The sequence below is a fragment of the Piliocolobus tephrosceles genome, chromosome 5 (assembly GCF_002776525.5).
Source record: "Piliocolobus tephrosceles isolate RC106 chromosome 5, ASM277652v3, whole genome shotgun sequence".
Taxonomy (NCBI): domain Eukaryota; kingdom Metazoa; phylum Chordata; class Mammalia; order Primates; family Cercopithecidae; genus Piliocolobus; species Piliocolobus tephrosceles.
In genome coordinates, this window is record NC_045438.1 from 4708817 (window position 1) to 4724948 (window position 16132).

General features: G+C 36.3%; 1 protein-coding gene across 1 annotated transcript in view; it reads right to left on the bottom strand.

The window, feature by feature from the left end:
- Positions 1 to 3039: 3039 nt before the first annotated feature.
- Positions 3040 to 16132, bottom strand: part of NUS1 (NUS1 dehydrodolichyl diphosphate synthase subunit) — a 34512-nt gene continuing 21419 nt past the window's right edge. The window contains exons 4-5 of the mRNA XM_023219012.2: positions 9863 to 9962; positions 3040 to 6640 (exon numbers count right to left, since the gene is read on the bottom strand). Coding sequence (XP_023074780.1) covers positions 6550 to 6640; positions 9863 to 9962 — 191 coding nt within the window. The 3' untranslated portion in view covers positions 3040 to 6549. The remainder of the gene's footprint in view (positions 6641 to 9862; positions 9963 to 16132) is intronic.

The following is a 16132-nucleotide window of genomic DNA, read 5'->3' on the forward strand; positions in this document are numbered from 1 at the left end:
TAATAAGTAAATCAAATAGTATGTTAGAAAGTGATAAGTAATACGGGAGCAGGGTAAGAGGATCAGGAATATTGAGGAAACAAGGAGATAGGTAAAGGCTTTCAAGACATTTTACAGTGGAGGGAAAAGGAGAGATGCCATGACTTGAGGAATTAGAAAGGTTAAAAACCTGAAATACTTGTAGCCGAGGGAAAGAATATAGCACAGAGACTGGAAGGAAAAAAGAAATCCTGAAAAGAGGAAGAAATGGTATCAGAGGTACAATGTGAGGCTTGCTTGTGATAAGGAGTAAACTTACTTATTACTTGTGATAAGAAGTAAAAGGAATACACTTTTTTTTTCTTCACACAGGACAGGGAATTTGGGGATAGGAAAAAATTATGTTGACACGAGCTACAGGCCTCCTTGCAGCATGCTTAACTACCAAGAGCTAAGTTCATCTTTTTGGAATTAGATTTTTTTAAAATAGAGAATTCTTGGACATAATCACCAGTTTAGCAGCTAAGCAGTGCTGTTTTATGTGTAATACTTACTTCTCCTTTTAATTGACCAAAATTCACATTCTGAAGCACACGGGCTCATTTTGTTAACTTTGCTTTTTTCTTCCAGTGTTCATAAGAGTAGGCAGTAGGGAAACTGATTATCTCCTTTAAAATAATTAAAGGCATCACTAACTGATATGCTATGAGCATTGTAGCTGGTCTTAACATCTAATAGGCATCTGATACCTTACAGTACATCTGATAGAGTTTGGATTTGCAACGAATTTGATAGTCTGCATACTCATGTATAGATTGCTTTCAGCTTCCAAGTAACTCATAAATTAATATTTAATGAAATCATTTGCCTGGAGATTTTCTGTACATTCCTATTAATCTCCTGGATTCTTTACATTTGGTGTGCACTGCACATTCCAGTCAATGACAGAGTTATGAGGACTAGTTTCTCATATACATTTATATCTCATATGCACCTGAACAAAAGCAGGTTTATTTCCCTCTTACCATCCCCTAGAAAAGTCATCTTTCTCCAGGGCAAGCAAAATCCCTTTATAAAGAACACTCTTAATTACTTATTTGTGGAAATCACAGAAGGTTGAAACCACCTCAATCAATGTTGTGCTTTCAGGCTAAAAAAAGACCACCAGATGAATTATTTAAAAACAAGAGGCAAATAAATTTAACAGTGATTTAGTCTGTTCTTGGAGATTTAACCTCAAAAACAAGCCATGACTGTGTTACACACACACATTTTAAAGATCAGTTTTGGCCTGGCGCGGTGGCTCATGCCTGTAATCCCAACACTTTGGGAAGCTGAGGCAGGCAGACTGCTTGAGCTAAAGAGTTTGAGACCAGCCTGGGAAACATGGCGAGACCCTGTCTCTTCCAAAACTACAAAAACAAAAACAAAAACAAACAAAAAACCCAGGCATGGTGATGTGCACCTGTGGTCCCAGCTACTCAGGAGGCTGCTGTGGGAGCCTGGGGGTCAGAGATTGCGCCGCTGCACGTCGGCCTGGGTGACAGAGTGAGACCCTGTCTCATTAAACTGTGGAAATCACAATTACCTACAGAATGAATGGGAGAAACTGCTAATTTAATGTTTATACAATGGGTGATCTGAAACATGAGATTTCTCATGACTTTGTACACGGATAAAACATTACTATCTGTCAAAGAACACATTTTCTTTCAAATAAACTTAAGACAACAAACCAATAAACTGTGGAAAACTGGTAGGTCAAATGTCAAATGTGAACATAATGAATATAAAGTGTGGGCAAATGTTAATATATCATTTCATACAATTAAAATATGCACATAATTTATCTCTAGGATCTACAATGAATTCTAAACAAATCGGATGTTTTAAAAAATTAACCTATAGGATAAATTTTAGGCAACATCCAGCACCACCCCACCTTCCCACAAATTCAGTGACAAACTATGGAAATCACACTAGACCAAAAGATTCTGAGACTTGGCACTACTGACATTTGAGGCTAACTGTTGCAAGGGCTGTCCTGTGTATTGCAGCATGTTTAGCAGCATCCTTGGCCTGGTCCCACTAGATACCACTAATATACCTCCTCTCTTGAGTTGTGACATAAAATGTCTCCAGTTGTCAAATGTCCACTGGGGGACAAAATCACTCCAGGTGAGAACCACTGCACTAGATAAATGAATGCCATGTCAAACATCCCCAGCTAAGTAGCTTCCACATTTTTCTTGATGTCCCATTTTCTAATTGTCTGAAATTAAAATACATGGTGACAATTTGGCTACTATTATCATTACCTATATCTACTTCTATTTCATGTAAAATAAAAAATTTGCCTGGGTGATGGCACACAACCTCTCAGCCCAGCTACTTGTGAATTTGAAGCGGGATGATCGCTTGAGCCCGAATTCAAGCCTAGCCTGGGCAATACAGTGAGATCTCATCTCTAAAAAAAAGAAATAAGAAATTTAAGGCAGTTATTAAGTATAGCTGTTACTGATAAAATTAACACTGAAAAATACACATTTATTAAAATAAAACATGCATAGAACCACATCCATAATAGCAATTGAAATAAATCTTTATCAGAATGGAAACATTACTCTATACAAGTATAGAACTATGCTGTTAGTATTTATCCATATTCTGAATTTTTTGTTTTTTCCAGGATTCCATTTTCCAAGCCAGATTTTTTTCTTGTCCTCGTAACAGCAACTTAAATTACTAACGAAGGGGGCTATATACAGTCAATAGCAGATATTGCTAAGTTTGTCCTCAGAGTACATTTAATTTTATTTGTTGCAATCATCTGGGTATGTCATGCTAAAATTAACAGTCCCTGAATCACTAGATGAGGGAGAGAAGAGACGAGCATAAAATTATTTAAAGAATTTGGACCAACATTAAATTTAAATATTAAGAATAACTGAATGTGGACAATAATTTTAAAACATTTTATTTTCACGTGCTATTGTAATTTATATCCAGACACAATAATCAAATACAAAAGAGAATGTAAGACTCTCAATTTCTAGTTTATAGTTTTTTAAAAACTCTCTTTATTAACTTGTTACAGTAGAATACATTTTTTAAAATATAAGTACAAAAAATTCTCGGTGATCATCAAAAATGTAATCAATAAGGTTACAATCCTTTGTTTCTCTGAATCCTTTTTCCTATAACGAAAGTGTATCTTTTAAACCTTAAGAAATTCTTTTTGCAATACCTTTTCCTACCCATTTTGTCATAGTTTATGTCCTATCAGCAAGGGTCTTGGAGAACTGCTCACATTAATCTTTTTTCCTGGGTTTTATTTCAAACTGTCCTGAACTTTATAGTAATTTTTGCTAAAGGCAGTTCCTAGTAACCAGTTATTTACCTTTGGTAAACTAAATTTTAGATGAAAACCATGCACAAAAAACCAATTGTCTTATCATTAGACCTTCAAGTTAGGGGGTGAATAGTCTATGCAGCATAAGACAAACTGTAACTTTTACCTTTAAATTTCCTCATTTGACAAGAACTATCACATTCCTTTTTAAAAGGGTACACATAATACGTTTTTAATTTGGAAATTTCATATTCGGTGAAAATTCAAATTTTAATTACTGTGGAATTTTGACAACTCTAGCAATGGCAAAGCTGAATTTATTTCACTATTATCTATCAAAAAGCAAGTAACATTGTAAGATTTCAAATGTTTAACCTGGTAAAAGTGAGAATATATTTCAATCAAGAGCATACCATCTAAAAAAAACAGTATTGCTATCTAGTCATATGCACTTCTTATTACATTTTTGCAGCCCCTAAGTGTTCAGAATAAATGTAGCATTCACATAATACTATAGTCAAAGAAAAGAGTATATTCTTTTATTGGATTTTGTTCATACATGTTAAGTTTCAACTTTCAATAATAAAATTCAATAAATTTGATTCCTTAATCATAAAAACTTGCTTTACACATTATTTACATGTTGTCAAAGTCCATACAAAACATCACAAGGATTTGATTGACTCTATGCATGGTACCATCACACAGAAGGAGGAGGGAGCTAATCCAGTAACATACATTCAAAGATTAAATTGTAGATATGCACAGTGTATTTGGCACTGTTCATTAATATTATAACACCTTCCTCTCAAAGACAGGCATTCTTAAGTGTTAGTCACGATATACCAGAATTTGCTATTCACATTAAAACCACCTTTTAAACTTTATAACAGTAACCGATTATTACAGTTTTAAGAAACAAAACACAATGAGAACTGGGAATGGAATTCAAATCCTCCAACTTCTTGCTATGCTCCAAGCTGCCATTCATAAAACAGGTTTAAATTTGGTAATTTTTCCATTGTGGGGAGTGTCAACAAGAAACTATTTAAAGACAGTATTTTCCAATACAAATAAAGACACATACTTTTGTTTAAAATTACCAGTTCTTCTTGAAAGGGAGCCTTGATGATACACAACTTGTGATGCTTTTGGCAGGAATTATAGAACAAACAATGCCATTCAAGTTGTGGAGATTGTACTAGCAGGTGAACTCATAAAGAGAAGGTTCTGGAATGACTACATCTGAAATCAGAATCCTAGTAGTTTGTAGTTTGCCTCCTCCTAGAACTTCAAGAGACTCAAATCATAGGCTACAAATGTACTTTCAAGTATACACTTATGAATGGAAGGAGAAAATAAAAGCATGAAAATGCAAATATTAAACCTTTAGTGGCTTGGGCTATATTCCAGTAGGCAATCTGACTAACTTCACTTTAACAAAGATTAAATCCCTTCATTTTAATCAGGTCCATTAAATTTCATTCATTAAAGCTATACATACTCCAGAATGTTATAAGACATTTATACCTATTATGTTTACAAAAGGCATAAATTCAGTCTTAAGCTGCATTACAAATGCCTCAATATAACATAATCACAGTATAAGGAATCAGAAATTCTCTGATTAGATATGCTGTAGCTTCACACAAAACTCTCAGTAATAAATTAAAACAAAAAAGTCGTACAATGTATAATGGATTATGCAGTGCAAAGTAACGTCACTGGACCAAAATTTAGTTTAATCATTTTTATTTCAAGTGTATTTAAAAAATCATAAATGGGGTTTCATAATCCAAAGTTAAAACATTTATTCTTCATAGCTTCAGAATTTGACAAGCAACTGTAGACCATCCTTTCCAAATCCAGTCTTCTTTGCTATTTTCCAAACTTCTGAGATCTAGTATTAAACTGCTCCATTCTAAATGTACAGTTTTAGATAAGTATTGTACATTTGTTGACAAGGGTTTTCTGAAAACAGTCTATCAAATATCAAGAATGGTTTCTACCTAAGAATCAGCAGTGAGGGAAGAAATATTAAACACCTATCAAGAAATCAATTATTCATTTTAAAAATAACAGAACCAGTGCTGCTCTCTGTCATAAAAGAGAACATGTAAAATTTATTTTTATAGACTTTGGTAATATTTTATTCCCCACAGAGGCCTTCAATCCTACTTAAAGATATTTTACACACAGTAACCACCAGGATTTACTGAGTAAAAATCTCAGGTATTCACCGTGCCCCTAAAATGTGCTATTCCAAAGAGGAACAGGTTACTTTTGAGGAAAAAAGCTGCCTTGGTAACTTCCCTCAAAGGTTTATTTAAAAAAAATAGTTGATGGAAATATTTTTTAAAACAACTTTGGGTATAATATGGCATACTGCCCATCAAACAAAAAAGGAAATCAAAACTTTCCATTTATAGTTAGTGTTCCACCTTTACTATCAATATTACAACTTACTGACCTTTTATGCTTGTTTGGTTTTTTTGACTGCCTAATCCAACATTTAAATTTTTAAAAGTCTGCATTTCAATGTGGTAAGAGTTATTTTTCAAATAATCTTCATAACCCAGAATACAGACACCAGAGCAACACTCTCAAGTCATACTTTTGACTACAATTAAGAGATGAAAATGGACGGATATCTGAAGACAGGTATTTCCTCTGCTCTGAAGGTGAGCAAGCTTTTAACATGTGAGCAACACAGAACTCCGCTCCTCTGGAGCTCCTTTCAACTCAGAATGCTTCTGTTCAGTAAGTCAATATATTATTCTTAAAAATTAAAGTTTGGTCACTAAGAAGAACTGAACAAAAATTATTCCCCTCCCGCCAAACACAACCAGAACAGTTCTATCAGGCCCTTTTCTCCCCACAAAAATAGGGAAGTAGCTGGGCTGAAGACTTTAAGTGTGACATTTCAGTTCCTAAAATATCGCTGCTATTTGCTCAAAGTTGTAGGTCTATGTATTTCCTTCTCCAATACGTCCCCATTTATAAGTTTATTTCCATACATACAAACGTGCACATGTGTGCACGTGCACACGCACACACACACACTCACTCTCAAGTAAGACACTTTTTTGTGTTTGTTGATAAATTATGAGGATTATGAACTAGGTGTGTACAGGGTTTCATAGGTGCTTTGTAAACATCAGAGTCGCTTGGGTCCTTTCCTCCATAAGCCTCAAATCAAATTATGCAACCAATGACCACTACTTTCCCAGACGCTGTTCACAGGCTGCATACTGACGAAGGGCAGAGAAAAAGTCCTCATAACTGATGTTTAGGTGGGAAGGCAAAGAGCTGAAAGGAAAACACAGGGGGGGAAAAAAGCAATTTGATATACACTGTATGTAATGTAGGGGGGAACCAGAAGATAAGCAACAAAAAGAAGTTAAGAATGGAACACACCAAATTATCCTCCACCAGACAGCACCATGGCAAGCACGGAAAATGTCTTAATCATAATATGGAGACTAAAAGGGTGGGACCCTGACAGAACAGACTGGGAAATAGCAGAGAGCCTCTGAGGCACTGAGGGGTAGTGGTCACTGTTTATTGACGAGTGTTCATGGAAAATAGGTATTCCGTCTGCTCTGAGGGTAAACTATAAGCAGAATATGCCAAACAATTTCTACTAAGATTGTTCAGCTCGTTGTGAAAGAGTTCAAGTAAAAAATTAATATGCCCTTTTTTTCCACAAAAAAAGCAACTAGTAATGAGAGATTCATAACTTGTTAAAGCGTAAGCTTAGATTAATGCAAAGCTGGACATCTATCTATGTATAAAGGATCTCATTTAAATCCATTAAAGAATTCCTCCTGTTCAGAGTAAAGTCAATATTGCTTTGTTTAGGAAAGCCATGCTTAATGTTGGGCAGGGCTACACAGCATCCAAACGCGATGAAATATTGTAGCCATGTTGTGAGCAACCTATAAATCAACACTTATCTCCACCATTTCCAATTACTCAAGGGCAATTACAGTGTGAAAATAAGCACTTTAAAGATAGACTGAATACATGGTCAGAGGGTTCCCTTTATGTATTATAAGTAACTACTAATTTTCAATAAGTAACATGAAAAACATCTGTAATTTATGTAGCTTTATAATGTGGGAATTCCAAATATAATCTGGGAATTCCAAATAGTATCAGGGTCAAACACCTGGTCAGAACAGAGGAGTCACAGAGTCCCACAGTCACATGCACCACAAAAAAAGAGTGAACAAACCCACCTTGAAAGGACTCCTGCCTGTCTTTAGCTATACTTTATCATTCCTCTGACTGCCAGAAATTGTGAAACAAGTCACCCACTTCTAACTCCTCATCATCTCTTAATAATCTCTGCTATCAACCTTAAGTCTTATTCATGTCTCTGAAATAATAAGCTCAAAGAACAACTTTAATCCATTCTTCCTGCTAAAGCTTGCTTCAAACATCCTCAAACTCTCAACTTTCCTAAGTCTTCCTCATCTTACCCCTTCGATCAACCTCATCTTCTACAACTCTTCAATAAACACAGTGCCACTAGCCCTCAATGCTTTAGAAGCTCTGTTGCTATTTCTCAGTCTATTCTGTCAGAACCCCACCCTTCCCTTCTCTGTATTATGATTAACACATTTTCCCTGCCATCACAGTGCTCAGTCTCGTAAAGGGTACACAAATACAAAGCAAACCTCAGTATAATGTGATATAGCTATCACAGACATGTACATAGGTCAAAGGAAGAGCCTGTTATGTGCTTCGTATCTTGTCCGTTATCAGATTTAAATTCTCAGCTCCAAATTAACATGACCTTTGTACAAATATAGAGAAGTTTAAATAACTTTCCAAAGTCACATTATTGAGCTGCACAGTCAAGATTCAAACCAAAATCCTTCTGTTCTTCCCTCCAGACCACTCCCAACTGTCCACGGCATCACTGCTGTCATACTTGGAGACCACCTGAAATGACTTGAAAACCCTTGGAGAAAACCAGGTAAGAGAAACATACTCCCACCATAAAGAAACTCTGAGTCTGGAGACCTGGGTTCTAACTCACTTTGTGACAAGCTTGAACAATGTCTCTTCCCTATTTTCCTTACCTATAAAATGAGAAGGTAGGACCAGATGATTTAGAGTCCTTTCCAACTCTAACATGCTGCATGTCCTCTCCTCTTTTTGAAACTTTGTCCCTCCTGCCCACAAGCTTAAAGGACCCCTTTGTACACTCTGGAGAGATACTCTGTATTCTCACAGGTTCAACTACCTCCTAGGTTATCATGATCCCCAAACATACATCTTTAGCCTTGACTTCTCACTCAAGCATCAATTCTACATCGTTATCTGTCCTACACTAAGCGTATCCATCCAAATAGACTATAGCCTCAAAATCATCTGCATCTGCCCTTCAAAACTGAATATTCCCTTTACTTTCTAGTTTCTTCTCAATAATATCGTAATCACTTAGTCACTTAAGCTTAAAAACTTAGGAGTCATTTCATCTCTTCTCTAATTTTATCACAATTAGTAAAGTGCTAGGCCTGCAATTATACTTGGTAAATACTTGTAATGGGAGAGAGAATTTGTAGTGTTCTCCAAGACCCAGCATTTAAATATATTTTAAGGCTACTATGTCTCTCCTTTATTCTAAATTAGGGGTCAGCAAATACAGCCTAGGAGCCTGATACTTGTTTTTGTAAATAAAGTTTTATCAGAACACGGTCACAACGCTTGTTCACATATCATCCTTGGTTGTTCAGCTATAGCAGCAGAGTTACATAGCTGCAATAGAGAGGAACAGTCGCAAGTGACTGTACAGCCCGAAAAGCCTAAAATATTTACTATCTGGCCCTTCACAGAAAGTTTGCCTAAACTGTTCTAAATAAGCAATTTCACTCTCTTCAATGTATTTTCCCTTAAATTATAGTTATGGCCTCTTCACTTGTCTTTTTAATCTCATCCTTTCCCAAATCCAATCCACTCTAGTGCATAAGCTACTAAACAAACCTTCCAAAATCACCATTCCCACATAATATACAGGCTCAACAGGTTTCCTATTGCCTGCCTACCACTATAAACATTCCTTATGCTGGCATTTAAAGATTTCTGGGCCTTGACACCTCTGAACTATATGATTTCATCTCATACTACTGCCTAACACTGTCCGCTGTGGTGTGGCTAGTTCCTTATTTCTTGAAACCTTGCCCCAGGTTTTCTTTTTTCCCCTCTTCTCGCCTTTCCTCTAAATATGAAAACTGTACCCATTTATATATCCATGGATCAAGCCACACCCTTTACAATGATGTCTCACTCCTGATCTCCTAAGGTAATTAGTGGCAATACCAAACATCTGCACAACCATACGCTCTCTTGTGTCTAACTCATTTATGTGTGACTTTATTTTACCTGTGACACTGTGAAATAACTGACGTAAAAGATCCAGTATGATAATTCTTTGGAAATCCCCACCAGATCTAGTACAGTGCTGAGCTCAAGAAACACTTGCTGAATCTAAACAAAGTCAGTACACTTTTAATTACTTACACAATCTCAGTCAATCTGATGTGCCAGGGAAGAAAGCCTAATGTGCTGTCCACAGGACCAAACTTCAATACTAAATCAGGATCAGGACAACCATTTGAACCTTGGAAATAAAGAAATACACATGAACTTAACATCCTCTGCACCCACACGCACACACACAGAAACACACAGATCAAGGGCAAAATGTATTAATCAAATTGGTTTCTTAAACTACCTGTTTTCTTCAGGTATGTCTCCATGCCCCACCCCCCTCTCTAATACATACTTTAATATCTATGCTCATCCCCAATGTGGAAGTTTTCTCAAAAGTCTATTTAACTGGATTGATTACCTGATAAGGGTAACCCAACTCCCACACTACACCCAACAGGTGCCCCCAAAATCACATGTATCTTTTAAGACTCAACGTAGGTGTTTTCTTGGAATCCTGGGAAAGGTACTACAGTTCTAAGGGCACGACTGCTTGATTCTGGCCACAGAATCGAGTAACTTCAGAGACGAAAAGGAAATTTGAAAAGTATCTATTCTCCTTCCTTCCCTCATGTACCTCATTTTACAGCTATGAACCCAAAAAGACCAACTCCTAGCTATATACTACAAATGTCTTCAGTGCTCCCCAGAGCCGGAGCAGCCTCAGAGAGCAAAAGGAGACCAAGCATCTGCCTCAACAAGGGCAAGGTCAATTTTTATCTCTTTCATGAACTGGTTTCCATATGAGACCTGACTTGGGGAAAAAAAGGATAAGGGTATTTCAATAGCTTAAAAATAAAGTTTGAAGAGTATAGAAAAAAGATACTATAATTTTAAGGTTCCAATAGTTAATATCCTCAATTCTGCCACTAACTTATCTGCTATACAATCTCTTCAGTGCCAAATTCCTTCATTTGTCAAATAAGGAAACTGGATTAGGTGGTCCTGTCCAGAAGCAATATTGAAAAAATTACTTCCATAACAAAGTCCTTTTAAAAGTCCATACTGGTAGAGTGAATGGGCCAAGCAGAAGAACACACATTCCTGTACCACCTAAAAAGCAATAAATTATCTTCCATAAAAAATGACAAGAAGGAACTTCAAACCAATAGTGATGTAAGGAAGGTGGCAAATCTTCTCTATAAAAAAACATGTTAAACTGGAAAACACCAAACCATTCAAGAAGGCTAGATAATGACCAAAGGCGGACAATTATTCTTTAAAAAAACAAAGCAAAACAAAAAGCTAAGAGTTTTCAGTAAGAATGGCAAAGGTCTACGGCCTTCTTGCCTGGGACTGCTCTCAATGTCCACCCCAATCAACTGGAGGGAACTTACATTTTACCAGTGTATCTCTGACAGAAAAATTAGATGATTTGCTACTTGCTGTCAAAAGATATGGACTCAATTTGGAACTGGACGGTGTAGGCAAGAAGGAAAAGGAACAATGAAAATTCATGGTTTGACAGTTAAAGGTGGGAAATTCAAAAGAGAACAAATAGGAAAACACACAGCTTTACTTGCCTGAGGTTGTAGCCCCAGTTAGTACAATGGAAAGAAATTTAACAGTGAGATCCAGGAAATAAGGGCTCAGATAAACTCTCACATATCCGACTGGGAAATAACATACATACTAGAAGGGGAAGCAGGGTAGGGGACAGGGCAGGAAGAAAGTTCAGCGAAAATCAAAAGCCAAGGAAACTTGAGAACTAGTGGCAACTTTAAATTCAGTTTCCAATACCAGAAATCATGGAAGCCTTACAAATTTAAGGTATCTAAGCATAACCAGTATGGAAATCACTGGCTAACCACTAAGCTACATAGACAAAAGCCGGACTAAAAAATAAAATAAAAAAATAACCTGAGCAGAGACAGCAGGAGTAATCTTTATTTATAGACAACATGATCCTGTATTTAGAAAATCCTAAGTCTCTACAAAAAGAGCTACTAGAACTATTAGGTGAACTTGTATCTTAGCAAGGTTGCAGGATACAAAATCAATATTAAAAAACAAGTGTATTTCTAAGTATTAACAAACAACCTGAAAACTAAGAAAATAATTCCATTAACAGCAGCATCAAAAAGAATAAAATACCTAGGAGTAAATTTAACAAAAGAAGTAGAAATTCTATACCCTGAAACTGCAAAATATTATTTAAGAAAATTAGAACCCAGCCAGGTGCGGTGGCTCACGCCTGTAATCCCAGCACTTTGGGAGGCCTAGGCGGGTGGATCACGAGGTCGGGAGATCAAGACCATCCTGGCTAACACAGTGAAACCCCATCTCTACTAAAAATACAAAAAATTAGTTGGGCGTGGTGGTCGGCACCTGTATGTAGTCCCTGCTACTCGGAAGGCCGAGGCAGGAGAATGGCGTGAACCTGGGAGGCGGAGTCTGCAGTGAGCCGAGATCGTGCCACTGCACTCCAGCCTGGGCGATAGAGCAAGACTCTGTCTCCAAAAAAAAGATAATTAGAACCCAAACAAATGGAGAAATACACTATATTCATGAACTGGAAGACTCAATATTGTTAAGACGGCAACTTCCCCAAATTGAGCTATAGATTCAACTCAATCCATATCAAAACCCCAGCAGAGTTTTTTTAAATTAAAAAGCCAATCCCAAACTTTATAGAAAAATGCAAAGGACCCTGAATAGACACAACAACTTTGAAAAAAAAAACTTACTCAATGTTTTTTTTGTACACAGTAGCCAGCCTCACTTCCCCCCAGCTCACTCACCCATTACCTTTCCCAGCCTCTAGCGACCATCCTTCTACTCTCTATCTCCATGAGTTCAATTGTTTTAATTTTTAGCTCCCACAGGTGAGAACATGTGATGTTTGTCTTTCTGTGATGGGTTTATTTCATTTAACATAATGACCTCCAGTTTCATCCGTGTTGCTGCAAATGACAGGATCTTGTTCTTTTTATGGCTGAATACTACTCTATGGTCCATCTGCACATTTTCTTTATTGATTCATCTGCTGATGGACACCTCAGCTGCTTCCAAATCTTGGCTATTGTGAACAGTGCTGCAATAAACATAGGAGTGCAGATTCTTTTCTTTTTGGTATATACTTAGCAGTGGGATCACTGGATCATATGGTAGCTCAATGTTTAGTTTTTTGAGGAACCTCCAAACTGTTCTCCATACTGGTTGGACCAATTTACATTCCCACCAACAGTGTACAAGGATATTCCCTTTCTCCATATCCTCGTTAGCATTTGTTATTACCTGTTGTTTAAAAAAAAAAAAAGCCATTTTACGATATGTTACTGTAGGTCTAATTTGCATTTCTCCAATGATCAGTGATATTGAGCATCTTTGCATATACCTATTTGCTATCTGTATGTATTCTTTTGAGAAATATCTATTCAGATCTTTTGCCCATTTAAAAAATCAGATTAGATTTTTTTCCTATAGATTTGCTTAAGCTTCTTATGTATTCTCGTTATTAATCCCTTGTCAGATGGGTAGTTTGCAAATATTTTCTCCCATTCTCTGTGTCGTCTCTTTGCTGACTGTTTCCTTTGCTGTGCAGCAGCTTTTTAACTTGATGTGATCCCATTTGTTCATTTTTGCTTTGGTTGCCTGTGCTTGTAGGGTTTTGGCCCAGTCCAATGTCCTAGAGAGCTTCCCCCAATGTCTTCTTGTAGTAGTTTCTTAGTTTGAGAGCTTAGATTTAAGTCTTTCATGCATTTTGATTTGATTTTTGTATGTGACAAGAGATAGGGTTCTAGTTTCATTCTTTTGCATATGGATATCCAGTTTTCCCTGCACCATTTATTGAAGATACTGGTTTTCCCCAGAGTATGTTCTGGGCACCTTTGTCAAAAAATGAGTTCACTGGAGATGTATGCATTTGTCTCTAGATTGTCTATTCTCTGCCATTAGTCTGTGTCCGTTTCTATGCCAGTGCCATGCTGTTTTGGTAACTATAAGTATGGCTCTGTAGCATAACTGGAAGTCAGGTAATGTGATTCCTCCAGTTTTGTTCTTTTTGCTTAGAATAGCTTTGGCTATTCTGGGTCTTTTTGTGATTCCATATAAATTTTTGGATTGTTTTTTCTAGTTCTGTGAATGTCATTGATATTTTGACAGAAGTTGCACTGACTGCAGATTGCTTTGGGGAGTATGGACATTTTAACAATACTGATTCTTCTTCCAATCCATGAACGGAAAATAGGCTTAGATTTTTTGGCCGTTGTCCTTAATTTCTCTCATCAATGTTTCACAGTATTCATTGTAGAGATCTTTCACTTCTTTGGTTAATTCCTAGATATTTAATTTTATTTGTACCTATTGTAAATGGGATTACTTTCTTGGTTTCTTTTTCAGATTGTTCACTATTGACATCTAGAAATGCTCCTGATTTTTGTACATTGGTTTTGTATCCTGCAACTTTACTGAATGTGTTTATCTGTTCTAATAGTTGTTTGGTGGAATCTTTAGGTTTTTCCAAATTTGACATCAGATCATCTGCAAAGAAAGACTTCTTCCTTTCCAATTTGGATACCTTTTCCTTCTTTTTCCGGTCTGATTGTTCTAGCTAGGACCTCCAGTACTATGCTAAATAACAGTGGTGAAAGTGGGCATCCTTGTGTTCCAGATTTAGGAGGAAAGGCTTTCAGTTTTTCCCCATTCAGAAAGATAGTAGCTATGGGTCCATCATATATGGCTTTTATTATGTTGTAGTATGTTCCTTCTATAGCCAGATTTTTAGGGTTTTATCATGCAAGTGTTTAATTTTATCAAATGCTTCTTCAGTATCAATTGAAATGATCATGATTTTTATCTTTCATACTGTTGATATGTCATATTCATTGACCTGTGTATGTTCAACCATCCTTGCATCCCTGGGATAAATCCCACCTGGTCACGATCTTTTTAATATATTGTTGAATTTGGTTTGCCATTATTTTGTGGAGGATTTCTTCATGAACACTTATCAGTGACACTGGCTCGTAGTTTTCTTTTTTTGATGTGTCTCTGTCTGGTTTGGGTAACATGGCAATACTAGCTTCATAGAATGAATTTGAAAGCATTCCCTCCTTTCTATTGTGTAGAACAGTTTGAGTAGAATTGGTATTAGTTCTTCTTTAAACGTTTGGTAGAATCCAGCAATGAAGCCATCAAGTCCTGAGCTTTCCATTGCTCTAAAACTTTTTATTACTTCAGCTTCAATCTCATCACTTATTATTGGTCTCTTTGAGATCTGGATTTCTTCATGGTTCAATCTTGGTGGGTTGTATGCGTCTAGGAATTTATCTATTTCTTCTAGATTTCCCAAGATGGATTTATTGGCATACAGTTGCTCACAGCAGCCACTAACGATCCTTTGAATTTCTGCAATATCTCCTTTCCATCTCTGATTTTATTTATTTGGGTATTCTGCTTTTTTTCCTTGGTCTAACTAAAGATTTCTCAATTTTATCTTTTCTAAAACACCACCAATTTGTTGATCTTTTGTATATACTTTTTCATTTCAAATTCATTCATTTCTGCTCTGATCTTTAAACTTCCCTGTTAGTACTGCTTTGCTGCATCCATACGTTTTGCTTATGCTGTATTTTTATTGTCACTTGTCTCAATAAATTTTTCAATTTCCTTCTTAATTTCTTCATTGACCCACTGGTAATCCAGGAGCATATTGATATAGTTTCCATGTGTTTGTATAGTTTCCAAAATTTCTCGTTATTGATTTCTAGTTTTATTCCATTGTGATCAGAGAAGATGCTTGATATTATTTCAATTTTTGTGAATGTTTTAGACTTGTTTTGTGGCTTAACATATGGTCTCTCCTTGCGAATGTTTCATGTGCTGACAAGCAGAATGTATATTCTGCAGCCATTGGATAAAATATTCTGTAACTATCTATTAGATCCATTTGGACTACAGTGCAGATTAAGTTCAATGTTTCTTTGTTGATTTTCTGTCTTTATCTGTCCAGTGTTGAAAGTGCAGTGTTAAAGTCTCCAGCTATTATTGTATTGGGGTCTATCTCTCTCTCTTTAGCTCTGTTAATATTGGCCTTATATATCTGGGTTCTCCAATGTTGGGTGCATATGTATGTATAATTGTTATATCCTCTTGCTAAAATGACCCCTTTATCACTAGACAGTGAACTTCTTTGTCTCTTCTTAGAGTTTTTGTCTTTAAATATCTCTTGTCTGATATAAGTATAATAACTCCTGCTTTTTGGGTTTCTATTGACATAAAATATCTTTTTCCATCCCTTTATTTTCAGTCTGTATGTCTTTACAGGTGAAGCATGTTTCTGGTAGGCAACAGATCATT